Genomic DNA, 25,815 nt, shown 5'->3' on the forward strand with positions numbered 1-25,815 from the left:
ACTGGCTGTGAAAGAGGGCCCTCCATATCTGTGGGTTCTACATCCATGGATTCAGCCAACCCAGGATGGAAAATATTGGGAAAACATTGCTGAATCTGTACAGAACACAGATAGATTTTTTGTTCAGGGCATTATTCCCTCAATGATTCAACGTAATCACCACTTTTATAGAATTCACATTGTATTTAATATCATAAAACATTTAGAAAATGACCTAAAGTATGTAAAAGGAATGTACATAGGTTCTATGAAATACTTTTCTATTAAGGACTTGAACAACCATAAATTTTGATATCCTGGGAGAAAGGAGTCTTGTAACCAATCCTCTTGGATATTGAAAAGCAACTCTGTACATATCCCATTTGGCACAGACCTTACAAGAACTTCTCAGCATGGTTGAAAAAGCCTGTAATTGGGGCTGGGGATGTGGCTTAAGCGGTAGTGCACTCACCTAGCATGCGTGTGGCCCAGGTTCGATCCTCAGGACCACTACAAACTAAGATGTTGTGTCCGCCAAATACTAAAAAATAAATATTTAAAAAAAAAAAAAGAAAAAAAGAAAAAGCCTGTAATCCCAGTGGCTCACAAGGCTGAGGCAGGAGGATTGAAAGTTCAAAGCCAGTCTCCAGCAACTAAGAGAGGCCCTGTCTCAAAATTAAAAAAATGGGGCTGGGAATGTGGCTCAGTGTTAAGCACCCTGGATTCAATCCCTGGGGGGGCAGGGGGAAATCTTGCAAGAACTGATACTAACACAAAGTATTTAACAATGGCAAATATCTGGAGTAAATATGAACACAAAGATAACACTAAAATAATGAAAGTCACCTTAGCATTTGTGTGACTGCACTGACATAACGTGTCCACCTCCAGGAAATAAGGAATCTAATAAATAGACAATCTAGAAATGTGCCACATTATTCCAAGATTCCAAGTCTTAAAGTAGAAACATATAACTTATGTCACTCTTTGCAATTAGAGTTACTCTTCAGATTTCCCAATCTATCTATCCTTTGCTTAAAACCAGTTAGTGGGGGTTGGGGGCTGGGGCTGTGGCTCAGTGGTAGAGCTTTTGCCTTCCATGTGTGAGGCACTAGGCTGGATCCTCAGCACCACATACATAAATATATTTAAAAAAAGGTATCGTGTTATGTGGAACAACAAAAAATAAATAAAAAATAAAATCTAACTTCTTTTTTTAGTTTTTGATGGACCTGTATTTTATTTATTTGTATATGGTGCTGAGAATCGAACTCAGTGCGTCATACATGCTAGGCAATTGCTCTACCGCTGAGCCACAACCTCAGCTCCATAAATCTAACTTCTTTTTTTTTTTTTTTATAATTTTTTTTTTTTAAGAGAGAGTGAGAGAGAGGGGGACAGAGAGAGAGAGAATTTTAACATTTATTTATTTTTTCTTAGTTCTCGGCGGACACAACATCTTTGTTGGTATGTGGTGCTGCTGAGGATCGAACCCGGGCCGCACGCATGCTAGGCGAGCGCGCTACTGCTTGAGCCACCTCCCCAGCCCCCTAACTTCTTATTAAGCCTCTCTGACAGTTAGGGTCCAGTCAGAAAAAGAGTTTAAAATAGGAAATTCATAAAACGGGTGCCAGAGGACTAAAAAAGCAAAAAGGGGAACATTGAGGTGACATAAATCACCAGTACAGGAAGCAGCGACCATGTCTCCAAGGCTGCAGAACAAGGTGGGGTGAGCAGAGCTGGTAAAGTGGGAGGGGGAGCCCTGGAGAGCTGGTTCTTCTGCCTCCAAGAAAGGGGTGCCACCAAGTAGCTGCTGGCCCTCCCACAGCCTACAAAACTAGGGCCCAGAATTCTGAGGGGGGTGGTGCTGGCATTCTGGGGGGGGGTGTGCATGAAGGTTGTTTCTTTTCTTTTCTTTCTTTCTTTCTTTTTTTTTTTTTTTTTTTTAGTATCAGGGATTGAACTCAGGGACACTCAACCACTGAGCCACATCCCAGCCATATTTTGAGGTTATTTAGAGACAGGGTCTCACTGAGTTGCTTAGTGCCTTGCAGTTGCTGAGGATGGCTTTGAACTCTCAATTCTCCTGTCTCAGCCTACCTAGCCACTGGGATTACGGGAGTGCACATCATAATTGGCCATGGAGGTTGTTTCTGTGAGTATAGAAAGAACTTGGAGATTGAACTAGATGCCATTGCCAGAGTAGAATGTCACTACATAGGGAGCAGGTAAGGTACAGTAAGGACATGGGAGTGAGCCAAGAGTAAGTCCCTTCTCTGCCAGCCTTTTGTCCTTCCTTCTCCACTCCTAATAACAGAACCAACTCTAGCTGGCAAGAATTATGATTTGTAGCCCTGATTTCACAGAGCAGCATTGAGAAAAGTGAATTTTGAGCTAAGATACCAGCAAAGTCTTAAGGACCTAGATGATATAGCCCCTGCTCACCTTCCCAGCCCAATCCCTTTCATTATCCCCCCATTATGAACTCAACTCCAATCATCCTACTGGGCTTCTTTTATTTCCCAACCACCACTAAGCATTTTTATTTGCTATCCCATCTACCCAGAAGTACCTTTTACTTTGGGTCTTCCTTAAAGCCACCAACTCAAAGAGGACTTCTCTGATTTTACCAACCTAAAAAAAATAACTGGCTCCCTTTACACTTGGTAATATTTCCCATTTTCATTTTTCTCATAACATTTATCACTATTTAAATTACGTTTTGCAGCTGGGTACATGGCACAGGACTGTAATCACAATGATTCTATAGGCTGAGGCAGGAGGACTGCAAGGTCAAAGCCAGCCTCAGCAATGAAGCAAGGCCCTAAACAAATTAGTGAGACCCTGTCTCAAAATAAAAAGTAAAAAGAGCCAAGGATGTGGCTTAGTGATAAGGTACCAAAGTCCCTGAGTGTTCAATCCCCAGTTCAGCCCCACCACAAGTGTTTGTGAAAGTACCGGGGAAAGTAGATTTAAAAAAAAAAAGTTAAAATTTTTGTGGTGCTAGGGGTGAAATCCAGGGTCTTATGCATGCTAGGCACAAGCTCTATCACTGAGCTACACTCTCATCCCCTACTTTTTTTTCCAGTAGCGGGAGATTGAATTTAGGCATGTTTTACCACTGAGCTACATCCTCAATCCTTTTTGCATTTTTTATTTTGAGACAAGGTCTTGCTTAATTGCACAGACTGGACTTGAACTTGCCATCCTCCTGCCTCAGCCTCCTAAGTAGCTAGGATTACAGGCGTGCACCTAAGCCCCTGGCACAAACCTTTCAAATTTAGGAATGAATGAACAAAATTGCTGGAGAGGCCAAGGTGTTGGAGATGCCAAACTGGGCGAACTCGATTGCCCAGGTCATAAGGTGAGGTGCAGGGGTCAAAGGTCGGGTTCCGGTCAACATCAAGAAGAACCGGAAGTCCCAGATCAGGTCCACTCAGCCCGGACCTCCAGCTGCAAGACTAAACTAACCGAGGCGGAGCTTCAGCACCGGGAGAGGGAGGGGCTTGCGGTCCTCCAATGGCAGCTCGACTGTCCTTCCATCTCAGCCAATCAACGCCAGGAGACGGTCAAATTTAAACCCCCTCCCATCTCCTCCGCCGGGACCTGTCCCGAAAGCGTTTGTAGAAAGTCCGGCCGCTGGCCCCGCCCCCGGAGGGGAGGAGGGGAGAAGGGCGGGCTCTCTCAGCCACTTCGCCTATCACGACCGGCAGCCTTTGGAGAGACGGGGGGAGGCGCCAATCAGGGCGAGCAACTGCAGCTCACCGGAGCAGTTGGCTACAGTTGTTGCAACTTTTTTCGAAAGCTCGGTTTCCCGGGAGATCCAGGCGGTGACAGAGCCGGGCCATGGCTAGAGGTATTTGCTTGGGTGGCTAGCGCAAGGAGCGGGGGATGGGGATCCCCTGGAGGGAGCCCGGTGGCGGGAGCGGCGGCGGGTGGCGCCCTCCTGCGGGTGGAGCGCGGGGGCCGGGGGGAAGGGGGCTGCCACAGAACCTTCCCCGCCCGCTCCCCGCCCCCTGCCCCCTGCCCCTGCTCCTGAAGCCTGCAGGAGCGCCTCCACCGCGGCGCCTCAGGCTCTTGTCAAGTGTGGGCGCCCACTGACCGCCTCTCCAGAGGCGGCGGACCCATGTGCCCTTTGGAAACTGACGACCGGGGCACCTCTGGGAGCGGTTGTTTGTTCGGGGGGGGGGTGGGGGCTGAGGCTTCGCCCACCTTGGGGCGCCCCGTCGAGGGACAGGAAGCGCCCGGGGCGAGGGCGCAACCCAGAGCCTGCCTCCTGGGAGCGCCGCGGCGGGCACCCTCCTTCCCCACTCCCTGAGTCAGCTCTGCGCCGCGGGGCGAGGGCCGGCCGCTGCCACACTTCGAGCAGAAACGTGTCCCCCGGCACCTCCCGGAGCAGCCCTCCGCCCAGAAGCCGGCCAGGACTCCAGCCCTTCGCGGATGGCGTGGGTGGGCTTGTGCAGCCTCGGCGGGCGACGTCCCTGCCTCAAGTCAGTCTTTGCATACTTAGTTTGCTGTCAGGACAGTGGAGCCCACGTTATGCGGCAAAGAGATCTCCAACCGCTGGTCATTTCCAGCGGCTGCCTCCTCCTGCACGCTCAAGGGACAAAAACTTAAGCGTGACAGGCAACTAGAATTATCGATTTTTTAAAAATCGAGTTGTAGTATTATATTCTTTCGAAATTCCAAGGCATCGTGTGTTGGTAGTAATTTGGCTTACTGTAGTGTACTCCCTGTAGCAATAATAATTAATAAAATCACGATTCATTCAGCAAATCTTTATGGAGCCCCTTTGTTTTCAGGCCCTATACTCGATTGCATCATTTATTCAGGGTAGGATCTTTTGGGACAAGACTTCCCCAGGGATTTAGTAATTTATTTTGTTAGTACTGGGAATTGAGCCCCCGGGCACTTTACCATTGGGCCATATCTCCAGACATTTTTATTTTATTTTATTTTCATTTTAAGACAGAGTATTGGTGAGTTGCCCAGGCTGGCCTGGAACCTGTGATCCTCCTGCTTCAATACTAGTTGGGATTACAGACGTGGCCACAGCATGGGGCTAGACTTCCCTAGATTCTAATGAAGTAATGAGGCCTAGTAAACTTCCAGTTAAAGAGCTGTAATCCAATTCATAATTCACAGGGAAATTAAAACTAATATTTTTCCTGAAAAAAGTGTTAACCATCAAAAAGTATATTCATCTGACAAGATTTAGTAAAACTGGTTCTTTGTTTTTCCCATCACTGCAAAAATGTTTCAAAAGTAAAAGTTAAAAAAAGGAAAAAAAGTGCTTAAAATCATTATTTAAAATTTTTCTTTTAGGGCTGGGGATGTGGCTTAAGTGGTAGCGCGCTCGCCTGGCATGCGTGCGGCCGGGGTTCGATCCTCAGCACCACATACCAAGATGTTGTGTCCGCCAATAACTAAAAAAATAAATAAATAAATATTAAAAAAAAAAATTTTTTTCTTTTAGATATTGATGGACCTTTTATTTTATTCATTTATTTATGTGCGGTGCTGAGAATCGAACCCAGTGCTTCACATATGGTAGGCAAGTGCTCTACCACTGAGCTACAACCCCAGCCCAAATAATAATTATTGAGGGCCAGGCAGTTTATTATCTTATTTAATCTTTTTTTTAATCTTATTTAATTTATTATCTTATTTAATCTTTTTTTTTTCCTTCACTTCAGATGGGTAATGTGCCTATGCTGTAATATGTTTAGAGGGAGGCACATCTCACACAATTGCGGGAATACCCAATCATCACTTACAAACAGAAGGAGCTCATTTAATCTTTACAAAATGTTTTTTCAGAGTTGGAAGCTGAAGTTCAAGTCACCTTCCAGACTCTAGCCATGCTGTGCCTTTTGCTCATTGGGCCCCCCATCTCCCTTAATTAGCCTAAGTGAAGGTCAAAGTTTTCCAGCTTCTACCATGGTAGGCTTACAAATCACCTTTGTAATTATTGGTTAGAGATTTTCACTGTCTCACTTGACCCCTGGATTAGTACTTACCTGTTTCTTAGGCTTCGCTAAGCTTGCAGACTAGTAAATTGGATTGTAAACACCAAATTATTTGTAGAATAGCAAAAGAAAGCTTTTTCTTCTAGAAAATCATTCTTTGTTTCAGACTTGCAGTTTATTTTGAGAGCCCCAGTATGTTATAAACTGTTCAGATACCAGTTGACCCCTAGCTGGTTTTGAAGTTTTATTTATTTATTTTTGTGGTGCTGGGAATTGAACCCAGGGCTTTTAACCAGTGAGCCACATCCCTAGGCCTTTTTTTTTTAAAGAGAGAGAATTTTTTAATATTTATTTTTTAGTTTTTGGTGGGCACAACATCTTTATTTTATTTTTATGTGGTGCTGAGGATTGAACCCAGTGCCCCAAGCATGAACCACAGCTACTGCTTGAACCATATCTCCAACCCCATCTAGGCCTTTTGAGACAGGATCTCACTAAGTTATCCAAGCTGTCCTGGAACTTGTGATCCTCCTGCCTCAGTCTCCTGAGTTGCTAGGATTATAAACATGGGCCTCCCCACCCAGTTGGTTTTAAAATTTTATAGTCACGTAACTATTTACAACCCCAAGTATTTTAGCTTGAGGAGGATCAGTCCATCTACTTCTCTCATCTCTTCTATTGCCAAATGGCCCCTTTCAGATTGTTCTTCCTTCATGCATTTTTACCACTTCCAGTTCATTATCCCTTCATAGGTAGAGTAGTTCCCGAGAATACAGATTTTTAGCATGGGACCCTTACTACTCTCTCCTTCACCAATCTTCCCATTGCTCCTAGAATAAAATCCACATTAGTTAACTGTGGCCTACAAGGTCACCAACAATGCCACGGCAAGACCCCTGGCCTCACTGTGCTCCACCTATTTTTGTGTTCACTGCCCTATTTTTAGCACAAGACCTGAAACAAAGTAGGTATCCAATAAATATTTGTTGAATGAATGAATCAGTATGTTAGCATTTGAATTCAAGAGATGCTATATACATTCTTTTTTTTGGTAAAATATGCTTATCTAGCAGAACTAGGTTCAGATTCCACCCAGTTTCATCACTTTCTAGTCATGGAACTTATAGTGATTTATTTGTCCTGACCCTCAGTTTCCACATCTGTGAAACAGGAGTAATAGTACCTTCTCATCAGTTCCTGGGAAATTTAAATAATGCAATATTTCAGGGCCTAGCACATCATAAACATTCAATAAGTGTTAGTTATTAGTAATATCACTGTTGCATTATATTTCTACAAATTCCTGGGCAAAATAGAGCATCTGTATTTCCATCGATGGAGATATATATATATATATATATATATATATATATATATATATACACACACACTCACACACATTATGCAAATAAACAGGTGCAGAGAAGGGGAGAACTGTTTTGATATGCTGAATGATTTGCATTTACTTCTTCTGGGTACTCAAGCTTCAGTTAGAGGAATTGGTGCTAGACTTGAATCCCCTGCTTTTGGGACTAACATTGTAATGAAAGCTATGGCCATAAGTGTAGAGAGGGAGAATGGTATCCTTATGAAGTGAACAGAATGATTTGTATGTATGTTTCCTTCTCTAGAGCCATGATTCCCATCATGATTTGACAACAGTCTGCAAAATATGCTCTATATGTAAAGACAGTTTTCAAATGGCTTTACTGGGTGTCAGAATGTCACTTTGGAATCCTCTTTCTTCCTCATCCCGGGTATTCAAATACAATAGACTCTGCAGAGGACATGTGAAGAATGCTATCCCACTGGGGTTAATGGTCAGTGTGGAATCCTGTCTTGATGGATGTTAAAACTTGAGCTAGTTTGGGAGGCATTGCCCTGAGTGCCATCCTGTCACTTAATCCTACTCAGGCATATCCCTTCTGAAGGGAGGCAAGGCAGAGAGGTGGCTATAGCTTTTTTTTTTTTTTTTTACCTGTATATGTTAGAAGGTGCCTTGGGTAGATAATGGAATAAAATGTTCTTGGTTTTTACCCATGAGGAAGCTGAGGGCTAGCCTGGGGAAATGCCTTGGCCATGGCCACAAAGCTTCGTTGGGCAAATACAGTGAGAGAAACCCAGGCAGTAAGAGCTGGACATCTTGAAGTACCTTGTTTGCATCTATGACTTTGCACAAATATACTGACGAATTTTTGGCTGTGGGCCCACAGCTCTAGCACAAGGCAGTGAGCTCTGCAGAGACAGCCGTCAGAGTGCCTGGAACCCAGTCTACCTGGGGCATTTTCTCATTAGAGTTAAGGCAGGAGCACAAGGTGACCTGCTATACCCTCTGCAACACCATTTTCTCCTCCTAAGCTCAGTTGCCTCATCTGTAATAGGGAAGGGTAGTGGCTAGGAGAGCAGTCTTCAGTGTCTGTTGTCCTGGGCTAGAAACCCGTTTCTAGTTGTGAGATCTGGCCAAACTCTTCACTTCCCTGAGAGTTTTCCCCATCTGTAGAAAAGAGTTAATGGTGCCTTCCTGCTTGAGACTTTTGTGAGGTTTGAATGGTTTGAATGACACAACTATGCAAGGAAGCACCCAGTAAGCTTATCAATACAAGCCCAGGCTCTGTCTCCCCAGGCCTCCTATCGGCTAAGTACAGACCACTTAGGTTTGACTCTTAGCCCGGTCACTTCCTGGTTCTGTGACTTTGGGCAAACTCCTGCCCAGACCTTTAGCCTCAGCATCCCCATCTTAAATTGAGATGGCGACAGTGCCTGCCCCCGCGGGCTGGCGGAGTTTAAGAGACGTCGGTGAGCACAGCTCCGGGCGCACCGAAGCCCTCTCCTCGCATTCTCCGCTGCTGGTTTCGCCTGGCACCGACCGGGCTCCCTGAAACCCGTGGAACCGCGAGAGGACCGGCCGGCGGGGAACCTGGCTGTCGTGACCGTGTTCCGCACCCGGTGCTCGCCGAGTGGCTGAGGACGCACGCGAGGGGGCGCGCCCGAGTCCGGATTCGCCGCGCCGCGCCCTCCCTCCCTCCTCCCTCCTCGCTCGCTCCCTCCCTCCGAGGAGCCTTGCAGCGCCGCCCCTGCCAGCCCCCTCCCCGGGCGGGGAGCCGGACGGTGGGCGGCGGCGGCGAGCGGGCCGCGGAGGACGCGCCGCCAGCGCCTCTCTCCTGCGTCCCTCGCCCCGGGCAGCCCGGGGCTGCCGCGGCGCGCGGGTGCCCGCCCTGCCTCGCAGGCCATGGGGGAAGGGGGCGCCGTGGGGCGCCGCCGGCCCTTCCCCGGGGCGCCGCGGCGGCGCTGGTGGCGGCGGCAGCAGCAGCAGCAGCGGCAGCGGCAGCGCTGGTGGCCGGGCCGCGGCGGCGGCGGCGAGGGCGCGGGGCGCGCCGCCATGGGCCTGGCCGGGCTGCAGGTGGGTGTGTCGGGCCCGGCCGCGCGGGGGGCGGGCGGCGCGCGGGGCCCGGCCGGGCCGGGCGGCGGGAGGGCGACGCGGGCCCCGGCCCGGCCCGGCCGGCCGGCCCCTGCCTCCCGGCGGCGCGGTTGGCCCACCACCGCCGGGCCCTCGAAACATGGCTGCGGCGGGAGGCGCCGCCGCGGCGCCCGGCCCGGGCGGCCCTGCTCCCCGCCCCGCCGCGCCCTGAGCGCCCCCTCCCCCGCTTCCCCCGGGTCCCCCTCTCCAGGCAGGAAGATGTCCAAGCCCCGCGCGGTGGAGGCGGCGGCGGCGGCGGCGGCGGTGGCGGTGGCAGCGACGGCCCCGGGCCCGGAGATGGTGGAGCGGAGGGGCCCGGGGAGGCCCCGCACCAACGGGGTAAGCAGGCACCCTCCCCGCACTCAGCGGTGCGCCCGCCGGGCCCGGGCCGCGAGCACGTGGTCGCACCCGGGCCCCCGCCCGCGCCGCCCTGGGGCGCCCGGCCGGGGCAGCTTCCTTTTCTGCTGCCTGGCTGGGAGTGGCGGCCACGCTGGGTTCCGCCATGACCCTGGCAGGGTTTGACCTAGAAAAAGTTTGACGGTGACTCAATGTGGCTTTCCGCTCCCCGAGACTCAGCGTCTCTGGGGGTGGCTGCCTTCCAAGGGTGTGCGGGGCCTGCCTGGGTGCCCTCAGAGAGGTTGCCGGTTCTCTGACTTGGCGTTGGATGGATCACCAGGCAGCAAGGCCCGCATTGTTTCTGGGGAAGACCTCCCGCTATGTGCTCACTGGGAGGAGAGGCCCCACACCCAGAGACCTGCAGTGACCTGTACCCTAACCCTGTACCGACCTGCCCACTGTTAGTAGCCAAGTGTGGTTTTGCCTTAGGGTGACCGCCCTAAATGTCCTGGCCCTGCTCTGCTTTCCTTAGTCTCCTTCACCACCCTGGAGAATCTGCCAACCACAGTCCAGGGAGGAGGCTGGGTTGTGGTGATTTGAGAGGGGCCAGGCTGGGCACTGCGGAGGCTCAAGCAATATGACAAGCCTTCCCAGCTGATCTCAGGACCAAGTGATTAATCATGTTCCCTGAGGCCTGTTTCTAAGTTAGAGTTGCTACTCCTGCCAGGGAAGTTAACTTCTAAGCTCAGCCTAGCCCTCCAGATTGCCAGTAAGTTTTCCTTGGGTCACTTGGACCAGGTAGGTCAGCTTCCTCCCATGTAGACCTTGGTGTACAACTGGTTCTCCCTCTGGCTAGATACCACCATAATTGGAGACCTCATGTGTTCTTGGATCTGGGGAAATTCTAAACCTGCCAGTGCTCCCCTGAGAATTGGAGCTGGCAATCCATTGTAGCTTAGTTGTTGTTGAGAGATAATGTCATTTGTCTTTTGTCTTTATTATTTTTTTTTTTTTAGTACCAGGGATTGAACCCAGGGGTGCTTTACCACTGAACAACAACACATCCTCAGTCGTTTTAAAAATTATTTTTTATTTTGAGACAGGGTTTTGCTACCTTGCTGAGGCTGGCTTCGAACTTGTGATCCTCCTCTCTCAGCCTCCTGAGTTGCTGGGATTACAGGCGTGCGCTCCCACACCCTGCTGTTTTTTGTATTCTTATTTTCCCTTCTCCTCTTAAATGCTATGAGATTTTCATCTTTTTCAAACCTCTTTCAGAATACTCATTTGTCTTTTTAGGAGAACGTATTTGCCGGGCAATCAAAGATCTATACCTACATGAGCCCGAACAAATGCTCTGGAATGCGTTCCCCCCTTCAGGAAGAGAACTCAGTTGCACATCACGAAGTCAAATGCCAGGGGAAACCATTAGCTGGAATCTACAGGAAACGAGAAGGTAAGCCTTCAAAATGGTCTTATTCTGATCTCAGCTGGTTAGGTTGCAGAAACCCCCTCCTTTGTAAGGACATATATGTGTATATGTTTATCCAGGCTTTCCAATCCCTAGTTTGATAAATTTGAACTATGTTCCATCTTCCTGCTAAAAAACACAGGGGAGGGCTGGGGTTCTATTTGCCTAGCATGTACTGGGTTCGATCCTCTGCACCACCTAAAAATGAATAAATAAAGATGTTGTGTTCATCTACAACTAAAAAAAATTAAAAAAAATACAGGGGAGAGCTGAGGTTGTGGCTCGGCGGTAGAGCGCTCTCCTCGCACATGCGAGACCATGAGTTCGATCCTCAGCACCTCATAAAAATAAATAAGTGAAATAAAAGTATTGCGTCCAATGTCCAACTACAATTAAAAAAAATATTTAAAAAAAAGGGGGGGCTGGGGATGTGGCTCAAGCGGTAGCGAGCTCGCCTGGCATGCGTGCGGCCCAGGTTCGATCCTCAGCACCACATACCAACAAAGATGTTGTGTCCGCCGAAAACTAAAAAATAAATATTAAAAAAATTCTCTCTCTCTCTCCCCCCCCTCAAAAAAAAAAAAAAAAAAAAGGGAAAACAGTAGCCTATCCCAGGGCGTGTGCCCTGTTGGTCCAACAGGTTCTCCCTGCCTTCACAGGAGTTAGCATGTCCTTCAACTTGTCTTGCCAAGTTACAAACTAAAGCGCCTGACCCACAGTTAGAGAATCTAAGTGTGAAAAGTACAGATGGTGTAGACAAGGTGATCATGTGCTGTGTGAATACAGGGGATCAACTTCATTCCCTTTGGTGGGCCTTGACTCCATTTCTAAAGTTTCTTTCTACCCAAATATTCAACATTACTGTCTAAAGCAGCATACTCTGCAACAGGATGTGGAATTGAAGTGCTGAGGGAGAGCTGGGATTTAGCCCCATCATAGAGCGCTCGCCTAGCACACATCAGACTCTGGGTTTGGTCTTCAGCATGGCAAAATAATTAATTAATTAAAACCAGAAAATGCATGGTTATGTAAAATTCTGTCTGGTCCTGCAATCAAGCTAAGAATCTTACTCTCATCCAAATATTCTCTTTTGGAACTTCAATAGGGAGCGTGAGTTCTTTCCCAACTAGTTAAAACCTGCCTGATAGGAGCAGAGCCTCTGGCTCCCAGCGGCTCCATCGGGGAAGCCTTGTATTTGCCGACAGATAACATCCTAAGTGATGATGGAGCCTGACCTCTGGGGCCAGATCTGAGAACCAGGCATGGAGGCTGGAGCCTGGAGCCTGCCCTCAGCTTGATTCCCCCCCAGTACCCAGAGTGATACTATTTTAATCTCAGATGAGTTGGGTTCTAATCCTAACTGCCATCTGGAAGGAGGAGCCAGGGAGGTTGCTTATCTTCTTCGAGCCTCGAACCTCGGTTGTCTCATCTGTAAGTTGGGAAAGAGCAGTCCTACCTCACCTGCAGGCTATCTAGAGGATAAATTTCAGCAAAAATGCAGAAGGGCTTTGTGATACGCTCTAGATGCCAGCTTTCCCCACTGCCAGCATTATATCCTTGCTCATTCCTGTTCCTGCAGCACTTAGGATAGCACCTGCCACTCACGTGTGGGGCAGGAAGCTGTTGTGGTAGCCAGCCAGCCTCACATGTATTTTGGGATAGGAAAAATGTATGTTGTCCCAAATAAGCTAACTTATTTGGCTAATGGTGTTACCAACTGGCAATGATTAAAATTTGGAGTCATATGTACTTTGGAGACCCCAAGGGCCAGGCTCTTACCCCTAGTTCTACCATGGCAGACTGACCACAGAGGGAATATTCATGGAGACTCCTGGGGTTACTCCTGCCATACTGACCCCAATATTCTGTGGTTCTACTCAAGAAGGCATGTAAGGGAGTGAAAATGAACAAGATTGATATTGTCAGAACCCACTGACAATCTGTAATTCCTGGTACAGCAGAAATGCTTAAAAAAAGACACACTCACATTCAGTAGAAAATGAGCACTTTCTTTTTCTCTCCTTTTATACAGCATTGTTAATTAAAACAAGGGAAAAGTAAAAACATCCTTTCGGCAGCTTAATCCTTTTAAGCATGGATAAACATTCTCAGGAAAACTTTGTTTATGGTCACAGTGCTCCGCACTTCTTATCATTTAACTTGTGGTTAGTTATTCCCAGGCAAAAACATATATATAAATTTTACACTTGGCAGAACATTCTTTTATCTTCTTAAGACAGCAACAAGGACACAGTTCAAAGAGTTCATACTTTCTCACAGAACTCCTTGTTTTGCTAAGCACAGCAAAACTTAACTGTTTGTGTGCGTGAGCACACATGACATACTTATTTTTTTAATTTATTGAGCTGTAGTTCGTGTATCATAAAGTTGAACATTTAAAAATGTACAGTTCAGTGGTTTTGAGTATAGCCACAGAGTTGTGCAACTATTATCGATGACTGATTCCAGAAGATTTTCATCATCCTTAAAAGAAACCCATGAGGGCTGGGTTGTGGCTCAGTGGTAGAGCACTTGCCTAGCATGTATAAGGCCCTGAGTTCTATCCTCAGCACCGCATAAAAATAATGTGAGTTGGGCTGAGTTGTGACTCAGAGGTAGAGCGCTTGCCTGGCACATTCGAGGCTCTGGGCTCAATCCTTAGCACCTCATACAAATAAAATGAAGAAGCCCATGAAGAGCAGTCAGAGTTCTACCCCTGACCCCCACAACCCTAGGCAGCCACACACTACTTTCTGTCTGGCTTTGTCATGGTCATTTCATATCAGTGGAATCATATGCAGATAGCCGTTTGTTTCTGGCTCTTCATGCAGCAGTGGTATTTTCAAGGCCCATCTGTGTTGTCGTGTTTTGTGCTTCATTCCTTCCTGTGGCTGAATCTCAGTCTACTGTGGATGGATCACGTTGTTTAATCGTTCACATGTCGATGGACGTTTGAATTGTTTGCATTTTTTGGCTGTTATGAATGAGCTTCTGCATTCTTGTACAGATTTTTTTTTTTTTTTTTTTTTTTTTTAATTTTTCGGTACTTGGCGCACACAACATCTTTGTATGTGGTGCTGAGGATCGAACTCGGGCCGCATACATGCCAGGCGAGTGCGCTACCGCTTGAGCCACATCCCCAGCCTTCTTGTACAGATTTTTGTATAGACATATGTCTTTAATTTTCTCGAGTAGTTGCCTAAGAGTAGCATTACTGGGTCATATGGTAGTTCTATGTTTCATGTTTTGAAGAAATGTCAGAAGGTCGTCCAAAGTGGCTGTGCCATTTTACATTCCTACCAAGACTATACTACTTACTTTAAAAAGTAAATCATTACGGGGGCTGGGTTGTGGCTCAGTGGTAGAGCACTTACCTAGCATGTGTGAGGCACTGGGTTCAATCTCCAGCACAACATCTACAAAAAAAAAAAGTAAATCATTAAAAAATTGTTTACAAGACTCTGAGTTCAATCCCCAGCACCACACACACACACCAAAAAAACAAACAAACAAAACCTGTTCCCTAACACTGGGGCTCCAGACTTGCCAAGAACACACTTGCAGTGCGACTATCAGCTTGCCAGCCTGTCCACCCCACTGTGCCAAGAGCCACTGAGAACATGGGGCTTCAACCCTCTTTGGACAAGACCTTGTTAGGCAGACTCAGTGGCACGTGCCTGTAATCCAAGCTACTTGGGAGGCTGAGGCAAGAGGATCACAAGTTCTAGGTCACCCTCCACAACTTAGAACCTGTCTCAACATAAAAATTCAAAAGGACCAGGTGTGTAGGTCTGGGGTTGTGGCTCAGTGGTAGAGAGCTTGCCTGGCATGTGTGAGGCATTGGGTTTGATTCTCAGCACCACATATAAAAATAAACAAAATAAAGGTCCATTGACAAGATATTTTTGAGAAACTAAAAAATAAAAAGGACCAGGTGTATAGCTCAGGGGTAAAGTGCTTGCCTAGCATCTGTGAGGCCCTGTGTTGCATCCCCAGCACCACAGATAGAAAAGAAAAAGAGGAGAGAAGGAGAACTTGTTTTGTCAAGCATCTGAAAGGATGCATGCTGGGCAGTGCTTGGACAGAGTTTCTCCTTTGTCCCCTACTTGCATGGACCAGGACTATCGTGCTTTAGGAAGTGAGCTTGTTTTTTGAGATCTGAAACCTAATTCCTAAAATCTGTTGATAGGGTGCTCCTGCCAGTGTTGTCGTCCGTGGTGCTTTGCCTCACGGGCTCTCTCCCCAATCAAGAGGCAGAAGGCCAAATACTCTGCCTGGTGGGTTAGAGACTAGAACCAGGCACTTCTGCCTTGATGGCATGGTGGGCCCTGGCTCATCAGGCTGGGCATTGCTGCCTGAGGTTCTCATGATCCTCTGTCTAAAGATTGGAAGACGGGGAGTAGAAAATAAACCCGTCTTTTCCCACCCTCCCCTGCAGAGAAAAGAAGTGCTGGGAATGCCATCCGGAGCTCCCTGAAGTCCGAAGAACAGAAGATCAAAGACGCCAGGAGAGGTCCCCTGGCACCTTTTCCAAACCAAAAATCTGAAGCAGCAGAACCTCCAAAAACTCCAACCTCGACTTGTGATTCTACCAATGCAGCCATTGCCAAGCAGGCCCTGAAAAAGCCCCTCAAGGGAAAACAGACCCCTCGGAAAAAGTAAGTCCCCTCGATCTCTCCTCCCAGAGCAGAGCAGTTTGACTCCTGTGACTGCCAGAAGGCTGCTTGGGTGCCCACTGGGGTTCAGCATTCCATCTTCTCAGCCCCTATCGGGCAGAGGCTCAGACCTCTGAGGCCTCATCCTGGTGTCCTTGTATGCCAGCACCTCAGTGTGGCCTGAGCGGACAAGGCCTGCTCTGCCGTCCCTCCCTGATGAGAATAGACAGTCTGTCCTTTGTCTCTGAGGCCCCCCCGGGGCAGGTGAGCTGATGTGCCATCAGGCCCCAGTGGGCAGAGGTGTTAGGGACATTGTGTCCAAGTTGCCACCTCTTAAGGAGCTGTATGGGTGTGGTTTCAGGCCTGATGGTTGCTTTCTCCTCTTCTCACCCAGAGCTCAAGGAAAAACGCAACAGAATCGCAAACTCACGGACTTCTACCCTGTCCGGAGGAGCTCCAGGAAGAGCAAGGCCGAGCTGCAGGTAGAGTTGGGTGGTGTGGCCCCCCCCCCGGGCCTGGGCTTCGTGCTGTCGTATTGGGCCAGGCCTTTTGTCTCTCTGGAGCTGGTTTTGCCCTCCCTGTAGCAGGGGTCACCAAGAGCTTGCTTCGGTCATCGGGGGCTGCAGTTGGGAGGCTTCTGTGAAGAAGCTCAACCTATATCATAGGGCACAGAAAGCCAGGTGTTCTTGTCAGGGTGGCTTTTCCAGGACTTTGGCAGAGCCATTTGGAGCTAGAATTGTGGGAAAGGCCACCTCTTCTTTCAGAGACTTGCCCTATTTGTAATCTAAAAGTTTCCATGTTGTTGTTCAGGATAGTGAAGAGCAGCGGTTAGAACCATTTCCTGATTGTGCAATCACAGGTCGCTCACCTTCCCTGCCACGCACTCCTATCTGTAGAATGAGGAGATAAAATAGTGCCTGGCATGGTTGGTGAGGGGAATAAAGAAATGGGTTCAGATGTGGGGGACACAGGACTGTGCCCGGCCCACAGTGAGGCCAGTTAACTGTGACTATCGTCCCCATTGCTTCCCAGCAAGCTGAGAACATGCAGAATGAGTAGAGAACTCAGGCAGAAAGGCCAGGCAGCCTGTGGCGGCTACACCCGCATGTGCCATGCAGGGGGCTGCAGTGTCCTGTGTGCTGCAGTGGGCGTGGCCACTGCCTTCCTGTTCTGGAACTGCAGGGTGTGGCCGGGCCCCAACACACAGACACACACACCCGGACTCCCCTCCCACAGCCCTCTCGACCTGAGTGCTCAGGATCACCTTCCTGCACAAGGAGGGAGCCCAGCTGGGCAGTATCTCTGCCTCAACCTTTCCAGACTCCTCTAGCACGTGTTATGTTAAATCTGCAAATGTAGATACACAGATCTACCATGCTTTTACTTTTAATTGAGGGAGCTTTATTTTAAAAAAAGAAAGAAAGAAATTAAAACAGGGTCCATTTTTCTAACCCCAGAGAACTACTTTGGCTTTATTTTTGGAGAATGGCAGTTTCTTTTGGCCAAGAAGGAGCTGTTATAAAAGAGGCCAGCAGTGGGAGGCTGTGCTTGTCACTGCAAAATGCAGGTGATGCAGAGGGAGGGCGGGGCCTGCCCAGCGGACTCCTCCCAGCCAAGGCTGGAGCTGCAGGCTCAGGAGCGCTGGGGCTCGGGTCCAGGCAGCTGAGTTCACCTAGTTGTACTAGGAAGCCAGGTTCTTGGGTCTGGAGGAGAGAGGAACGCAGTGGGGTCTGCTCAGTCTTGGAGTATAGGCGGGGGAGGGAAGGTGCATGTGCTTCTCAGAGCTTGGGCTGCAGACACAAAAAGCTCATTTGGGGACAGACCAGGAGCCAGTTGTGAGCAACAGCTGTGCTGTGCCCTTCCCTATGTGTGTGGGCTCTGTCGAGTGAATGCTGGGCTGTTGCTGCCCATGGCAGTGAGCCTGCTGCTGGCCAGGGATGAGGCTGTTTCTGTCCCAGCCAACGTGGCTGCTGTGGGCCTGGGTGTGTACTCTCTTGAGTGTGCAGAGGAAACCCCAGGGTGTGGCCAGTGGGGCTTGTCTGAGCGGTAAAGTTGGTCTGACCTTGCTGCCCTCAAGGCCAGCACGAACTGGGCCCAGGCTGGGGTCCGGGTAGGTGGGAGTGAAACTGAAATGAAAACCTCTGAGACATTTCACTGAGCTTGGAGATAAAGTGGGGGATGGGTAGCTGGGTCCAGGGTCCAAGCCAAGGCAGGAGAGAGGAATCAGGCTGCAGGATTTGAACTCGATGGGTCCTAAAGGTTGGCTGGCCTGGGTGTGGACAACATGGCAGCCACACTGGGTTGCGAGCTCCACCTTTTGGCAGCCCTTTCTAATTCCCAAACAGCCCCAGGGCTGGACCTGTGGTGTTGTTGCCGATCCTTCCCTGGCACTGTTAAAGGCGTCTGCTTCTGTCCACAAGCCCCCCTCACCCTCACTCAGGCCCTGCCAACCCCACTCCATGTACTGGAGGCCAGCTTGTATTCTGCCAGAACTCTCCTTAGGAAGCCCAGAACTAACTGCTTGCAGGCCTTGGGCTTCTGGCCTTGAACCAGATTCCAACTCCCTGGCTCTGTGTTCAGGGCATCCAGCTGCTCGGGTCTTCTAGGCCACGTTCAGTGTCAGCAGGAAAATTGCAGTTACCTGTCCCCGGTTTTCCATGCCTGCTCCCATGTATGTGGCCCCCGTCCCTCATCTGTACACTTTAGCCATCACTACGAGTAAGGTTCATGTGGTTGCTAAAGGGGTTTGTTTGCTCTATCTCCAGGTCCTAGTCAGGATTCTCCAGTGGGAACAGGGTAGGCTCCTGTGCTCCTGGAGCTTACATTCAGGTGAAGAATGAGTAGCAATTTAAAAAGACCATTGTGCTAAGGACAGTAGTACAAGCCTGTAATCCCAGCCCCTCGGGAAACTGGGACAGGAGGATTACAAGTTGGAGAACAGCTATGATAACTTAGTGAGACCCTGTCTCAAAATAAAAATCAAAAAGGGGCTCCGGAGGCCTGGGGCTGTAGCTCAGTGGTAGAACGCTTGCCTAGCATGTGTGAGGCACTGGGTTCAATCCTTAGAACTATATAAAAATAAACAAATAAACTAAAGGCATTCTGTTCATCTATAACTACAAAAAAAAATTAAAAGAAAAATGGCTAGAGCTCTAGCTCAGTGGTAGAGGACCCCTGGGTTCAAGTCCCAGGACCACAATACATTTTTTTAAAAGGACAATGAATGCAAAGCCCCATGGCAGGAGCAAGCTTAGCCTTGGAGGAGCATCTGTGAGGCTGTGGTGGGCTCAGGGTAGGCGGGCATAGGGGCTGGGAGGGAGATCTGGATCTTGCAGAACCTTCCAGACCACAGAAGAAAGTCTGGGTTTTATCCCAGTAGCAGTAGAACCTTTGTTTTTGTTTAAATGAACTTTTAATTTTGTAATTATTTTAGATTTATAGAAAAGTTGCAAAGATAGTACAGAGAGTCCCCACAGAGGCTTTGCCTGGCTTCTCATTGTTAACATTTTTTGTTACTCTGGTAAATTTGTCACAACTAAGGAGCCAGCTCTGGGATGTGAGTGCCTACTCTGAAGTCAACACTGCAGTGGCCGATCTCTTCGACCTTTTCAAAAGACTGCTCCCGCTGCTGAGTGCAGAATGGGGTGTGGGTTGGCAGAGTGACAGCCAGGAGACCAGCAAGGTGTGGCTTGAGTGGAAAGGAGGCAGAGACCTGTCCCATTCATCAGTGTCCCCAACACATCACAGTGTCTGGCCCACTGCAAGTGTAGAGAGCTGGTTCAGGGAGAGCTGGTCTCTGCTGTCCTGTTAGGCAGAGGTCTGCTGCTGCACTGCGCTGGCCTGAGGCTGCTAGTCGGACTTCACGTAGTCCCTTTTGTTCCATAGTGTCTATGCACTGAGAGCAGCAGGGCCCAGCTCCATAGGAAAAGGGAGATGATAGCTTTGCGCAGTGGCAGTATCGTAGCCAATGAGGTTTATCTGAGGCACGATTATTGCTAATTATTGCTAATTGGAAAAAGGAGATGGGAGTGTCCACCCTTCCAGCTTCTCCACTCACGGCCATGTGGACTCTCTGGCGGGGATGCCCCTTGTCCATGGCCGTGGCTCCTGGGGAGATGCAGAGTTCTGTGGGCCTCACAGAGGTGATGGGTGGGGAAGGGTATAGAGCACATGTGTCCTCTAAAGGGCTCAGCCTCTAACCTCCTACTGTAATTATGTATGGAGTTAGACTCCTGCTATACGCCGAGAAGAACATATCTAGAAGGCTCTGTGTTAGCTTTCTGTTACTGCATCAGACACCCAAGATGGTCAGCATATAGTGTGATTTTCTGTTTTTACCTCATAGTTTAGAGGTTTCAATCCATGACCCCCATGGCTTTGGGTTAGCCAGCATGTCACAGAGCAAGTATGTGACAGCAAAACCACTCCCCTTATAGCCAGGAAGAAGAGAGGCAGAGGAAGGACTGAGGTCCTACTGTGCCCTTCAAGAGCATGTCCCCAGTGACCAGAAGACCCTTACTAGCTCCTACTTTCTCAGGGTTTCACTGCCCCCCAGTAGTGCCACACTGGGGACCACACCTTTAACACATGGGCCTTTGGGACACTTAAGATCCAAGACATGACAGACCCCCTCTGCCCTTGGGCCAGCACTGGGTCCCTCCTGCTCCAGGTGAAGCTGGTTCCAGGTGACAGTTGTCCGCAACAGATGATGATGAAGAAAGGACGGTGCTTGGGGCTTGGGCAGCACTGGGGACCCATGTCACAGAGACCAGCCATGGCCCTGTGATGTAGCCTAGAGTAAATGCTAAAACTGCTCTTTTCTTCTCCACCCAGTCTGAAGAAAGGAAGAGAATAGATGAGCTGATTGAAAGTGGGAAGGAAGAAGGCATGAAGGTAAGGGTGGTCATACGTGCTGGGCTCACGGGGTTCTGTCCTCCTTCCCGGTGCCCCAGGACTGTGGCTGGCAGCCCTGTTGCCTTAATTGAGGTGTCACTGACAAGTCAGATCAAAAAGCCAGGTAGGAAAACTGTTGTATGAAGGGAGCATGGATGGGCTTCGTATGTAAATGTTATCCTGAGAAACTTCTTAAAAAATTGTAAAATACCCATAACATTTATTATTTAAACTAATCCCAGCTATTCACGAGGCTGAGGCAGGAGGGTGGCAAATCTGAGGCTAGCCTGAGCAATATAGTGAGACCGTGTCTTTAAAAAAAAAAAAAAAAAAAAGACTGGGGATGTGGCTCAGTGATGAAGCACCCTTGGGTTCAGTCCCCAGAACCACACACATATTAAAAATAGGCATGCCATTAAAGTGAATGATGCAGGGGCATTTAGAACATTCAGTTTGGGCAGCCAGCATCCCTGTGTACTTCCAGAGCTGCTTCATCTTCCCAAATGGGAACTTGGTACCTTGTGCCCACCATTCCCTCACCAGCTCCTGCCCGCCACCATCTGCTGTCTTCTTCACAGAAGTGACTCTCCAGTCCACACCCATGGAAGCTCATAGTGTGTGGCCGGTTGCATCTGGCTTCTTTCACTTGGCAACATGCCTGGGCAGACTTTTCAAAGAGCAGTTGAGTTTGTCCTGACTCTTCCCACATGACCATGTTCATGACATTTGCTTTTCTCTGTGTGCATGTATAAGGGAAAGGTTAACCCTGAACCTAGGTCCTCACGCATGCCAAGCACACACTACCCCTGAGCTCCACCCCTGGCCCTTAGTGTATTTCAAACACAAGTGGCTCTGTCAGGAGGGGGTTACTGCCCCACTCTGAGGGGACTGGGAGCCAAGGGACAGAAGGCTTCCTTTCCAACCACCATCTAGGAGGATCCAAACTTAAGCCTTGGGCCTCTCAAGCAGCTACCCTCGGACTCCATTTATAACAGCGAGGACAAACACGGAGGGTAAAGGAAAGTGCAGGAGAGGCCAGGACACAGGCCCTGCTCCTTACCCAGAGCGCAGTGCATTGTGGACTGACTTCCCACCACACCCCTTCCCAGCCTGTGGCCTTAGACACGTGGCTCTGCCTCAGTGTCCTCATCTGCAGATGGGGCAGTTCCCACCTAGCAGACTGCTGGGATCTGATGGAACAGTGCTGTGCAGATGGGCGCGGAGGTGCTCAGCAGGAGTGTGGAAGGCGCCTACAGTTGCATTGAGGTTGTACAGCGTGTGCTTTAAGTGAAGCCCCTGCAGCCGTGCCCCGGCAGGAGTGGATTTTGTTTTTATTGAGGCCTAGCTCAGTTAAGCTGGTTAAGAACATGCAAGGCTCCAGGAAGCCCTCCAGACTTGGTGGCATCCATCAGGTTTATCAACCAACAACACTCCTGTCACCTCCTGACAGATTGACCTCATTGATGGCAAAGGCAGGGGCGTGATCGCCACCAAGCAGTTCTCCCGGGGCGACTTTGTGGTGGAGTACCACGGCGACCTTATCGAGATCACTGACGCCAAGAAGCGAGAGGCTCTGTATGCACAAGACCCCTCTACGGGCTGCTACATGTATTATTTTCAGTATCTGAGCAAAACCTACTGGTAAGTGCACTATTTGAGTGACTTTCCCACCTTCTGGGCACAGAGGACGACCACAGGGCCAGGAACTGTGGAGGACTCCCTGTGCATTGGTTGGGCTGGCCCTGCAGTGCTTGCTATCTGTATCCAACTGTGATGCAGTGCTGCCTGTTTTTAATATTTGAGATTGGAGACATCCTAGAGGCCATTTCATCTGGCCAGGAGCAGAGGTGTCACATAGAAACCTGCTGGCAGCTCCCCCGACCTCTCCTTGGGGCACCTTGCTGGAGGGCCACACTCTCCTATGCCCAATGGGGCTGATTTTTATTCATTTATTTATTTTGCAAACTCTGCAGCTACCTCTGGTGCCTCCATAAAGAGCCATTTGGATTCTACCCCTAAGCCCCCACCCAGGGCTACTCCAGGCTCTCAAAAGTCACTTTTTTAATTGAATTGCCCAAAATGTGGCTCTAGATTGAGATACCACCAGAGCGGAGCTGGCGCAGCTCTGCCGGATCAAAAGCCTCTTTATCACTTTGATGCCCTCTTGCCCCCCTCCCACCAGCGTGGACGCCACCAGAGAGACAAACCGCCTGGGAAGGCTGATCAATCACAGCAAGTGCGGGAACTGCCAGACGAAGCTGCACGACATCGATGGCGTGCCTCACCTCATCCTCATCGCCTCCCGCGACATCGCGGCTGGGGAGGAGCTGCTGTACGACTACGGGGACCGCAGCAGGGCCTCCATCGAGGCCTACCCGTGGCTGAAGCATTGACGCCATCGGCCTCCTCACCCGCCTCCCTTCTTCAAAGGACAAAGTGCCCTCAAAGGGAAATGATTTTTTTTTACACACTTAATCTTAGCGGAGTACTTCAGATCTTTTTAAAAAGTATATTAAGATGCCTTTTCACTGTAGTATTTAAATATCTGTTACAGGTTTCCAAGGTGGACTTGAACAGATGGCCTTATATTACCAAAACTTTTATATTCTAGTTGTTTTTGTACCTTTTTTGCATACAAGTTGAACGTTTGTGCTTCCCGTGCATGCAGTCAAAGACTCGGCACAGGTTTTAGAGGAAAGAGTCAAATATGAACTAGGAAGCCGGGGGGTCTCCTGCCTCCAGGTGAAGAGCCGGGCCTGCCCGCACACCCCGACGTCCCAGGATGGGTGGGTGTGAGGGCGCCGCTGCCTCCCAGGCCTGGGCGGGATGTCTCCAAGCTCTTGTCTCCTCACGTCTCGACAGGTGCACCTTGAAGTATATGAAATATTTTTTAAAGGGTTTCGCAGTAAGCTAGTCTTCCCCTCTGCTTTCTTGAAAGCTTACTGGCCTGGGGCCGGGGAGTGCTGCCGGGCCTAGACTTTCTCTTCCACGGGCTGCCGCTTTTCCGGGCACCTTGAAGCATCAGGGTGGGTAGTCACCCTAGAGGCAGGCAGGGACAGCTCCCTGCACCTGCCAGGGCAGGGCTTCCTGAAACTGGGTTAATTCTTTATAGAAATGTGAACACTGAGTTTATTTTAAAAAAATAATAGTAAAAATTTAAAAAAAAAAGTCAAAAAAAAGAAAAAAGGAAAAAAACCCACAGAGAACAACTTACATGTATATAGGTCTTGAAGTGAGTGAAGTGGTTGCGATTTCTTTTATTTTGGGGTTTTTTGTTTTTGTAGAAGAGATTTGAGATGGTACTCTATTCTAATCAAAAATAAAGTTTTGTAGCGGGACCAGAAATTATTTCCCCGATCCCCTCACCCACCTGCCCAGTTCTGCTGGGTTGAAAGTTCCAGATCTGCTGTGAGGCCTTCTGTTGTCAGACCACCTGGTGTCCTTCCTGTGAAGCGCAGCCATAACCTGAATTGTGAGCCTAGAGCTCAGGATCCCGCCCAGCTGTCTCCACCAGCCTCAAAGAAAGGCATCTGGTGCACATGGAGCGGGCAGGGCCCTTAGCCAGGGAGCAAGGACAAGGCTCAGTTCTCAGCTTGAATGTGATACCAGGAGGAGTAGCTGGCTTCCTCTTCCCTCCCCAGGGGTCTGATTCTCACTCACTGTCCACCTTCTGTCCATGGGGCTGGGGCTCCTGTCCACCCTGGTCCCAGGTAAATGTGAATGGAGACAGGTGTGAGAACCTGTCCTCATCCTTACCCCATCCTGGGCCTCATGACGGTGCTACCTAAGAGAGTCTTCCCCCCATCCCCACTAGCCTGGTCAGTGGTCAGCAAATTGGAGGAGGATCCGGCAGGAGTCTTTAAATGTGAGATAAAATGTCTTGGTTGTACCTGTTTGTGGTTTAGCTTTGTATTTAAGCAAACAAACAAAAAAAGGAAATAAACTTGAAAATTATTTGTCATCATAAAAATGAAACAAAAATTAAAATATTTATTGCCAGGCAAGGCCAACTATGTGTCTTTCTCTTTTTATAAGGTAGAAGTAGAAATACGTAGGGTTTTAGAACCAGCTTTGGGGATTGTCCTAGGAATCCATACAGTCTTGCTGATACAATTTTGAGCAATCCAAACTCTTCAGTTTCCTCACTTGAGTTAAGGGGTCAGGAGTCATAGGGCACTTGTGAAGATGAGAAGTTTTAATGCATGCTGGCCCTCGGACAAGGTCTGGCATGTAGTAAGCACCATGAATTTTATTTATTTTATTTTTTTGAGAGAATTTTTAATATTTTTCAGTTTTTCGGCAGACACAACATCTTTGTATGTGGTGCTGAGGATCGAACCCGGGCCGCACACATGCCAGGCGAGCGTGCTACCGCTTGAGCCACATCCCAAGCCCCACCATGAATTTTAGATGCTATAATTGGTTAGATCCAGTTCTCAGGTGGCTAAGTACCATCCACCCAGGCCTATCTTGTGCTGGAGATCCTCCTTCCAGGCTCTCAGTCCCCACTACACATCCCACTGCCCTCCTTCCGTTCATTCCCTCAATCCCAGTACTTGAGCACTGAGTAGATTGTGACTGAGGATTTGAGAGATGTATCATCAGCTTAAGTGTTGTCAGTCCTATGACCTTGGACACAGATCACTTCCCCCCTGAAACCTGTCCATCAGGTTCACCTGCCTTGTAGGGGTGCCCTGAGGACTAAGTCACAAGTGTTACTATTTATCTTGGAGGGGACTGTGGCCTGGTGGTGGGGTAGGAACTGGAGCTCCTAAGTAAGTCAAGTTTCCTCCTGCATGGCATGGAGAGATGTACTGACATGGGCAAACGTGATGATTTGGTGAGTTAATATGTAAAAAGCACTTGGACTAGTGCTTTGCACATGGATAATTCTCAGTAATCACTGTTAGCTATTAACAGGATTCAAAATTGGTGTTTTGGGCTGGGGACATAGCTCAGTTGGTAGAGTGCTTGCCTTGCGTGCACAAGGCCCTGGGTTCAATCCCCAGTACCACACACACAAAAAAAAGTATTTTACAAGTGCTCAGGACTGATGGC

The 25,815-nt window shown here is 49.0% G+C and overlaps 2 protein-coding genes, 1 non-coding gene and 1 pseudogene across 6 annotated transcripts in view; 2 read left to right on the top strand and 2 right to left on the bottom strand.

Annotated features, from left to right (window-relative positions):
- Positions 1-3,698: 3,698 nt before the first annotated feature.
- Kmt5a (lysine methyltransferase 5A) lies at positions 3,699-24,767 on the top strand. Of its 4 annotated transcripts, none has more exons than XM_078039320.1 (8): positions 3,699-3,835; positions 9,617-9,744; positions 11,038-11,194; positions 15,648-15,867; positions 16,259-16,346; positions 20,698-20,757; positions 22,208-22,398; positions 22,940-24,767. In XM_078039320.1, exons 1-8 carry the CDS (start codon positions 3,826-3,828, stop codon positions 23,148-23,150), a joined length of 1,065 nt encoding a protein of 354 aa, XP_077895446.1. In that variant the 5' UTR covers positions 3,699-3,825; the 3' UTR covers positions 23,151-24,767. The 4 variants fall into 4 exon arrangements, with proteins under 4 accessions (XP_077895446.1, XP_077895447.1, XP_077895445.1 ...); XM_078039319.1 differs by lacking the exon at positions 3,699-3,835 and adding an exon at positions 8,812-9,348; XM_078039321.1 differs by lacking the exon at positions 9,617-9,744 and having other exon boundaries at positions 3,812-3,835.
- On the bottom strand, positions 5,670-5,768 carry LOC120892138 (small nucleolar RNA U13). The gene has a single exon (XR_005736794.2). It is a non-coding gene; the product is annotated as a small nucleolar RNA U13 (small nucleolar RNA).
- The window catches only part of Rilpl2 (Rab interacting lysosomal protein like 2), a 38,666-nt gene continuing 26,048 nt past the window's right edge, over positions 13,198-25,815 (bottom strand). Inside the window, exon 4 of the mRNA XM_078039322.1 lies at positions 13,198-14,625. Within this exon, the coding sequence (XP_077895448.1) occupies positions 14,607-14,625 (19 nt within the window). The 3' untranslated portion in view covers positions 13,198-14,606. The remainder of the gene's footprint in view (positions 14,626-25,815) is intronic.
- LOC120892156 (U4 spliceosomal RNA) lies at positions 19,803-19,866 on the top strand (annotated as a pseudogene).

The sequence above is a fragment of the Ictidomys tridecemlineatus genome, chromosome 2 (assembly GCF_052094955.1).
Source record: "Ictidomys tridecemlineatus isolate mIctTri1 chromosome 2, mIctTri1.hap1, whole genome shotgun sequence".
In the NCBI taxonomy this organism is placed as follows: domain Eukaryota; kingdom Metazoa; phylum Chordata; class Mammalia; order Rodentia; family Sciuridae; genus Ictidomys; species Ictidomys tridecemlineatus.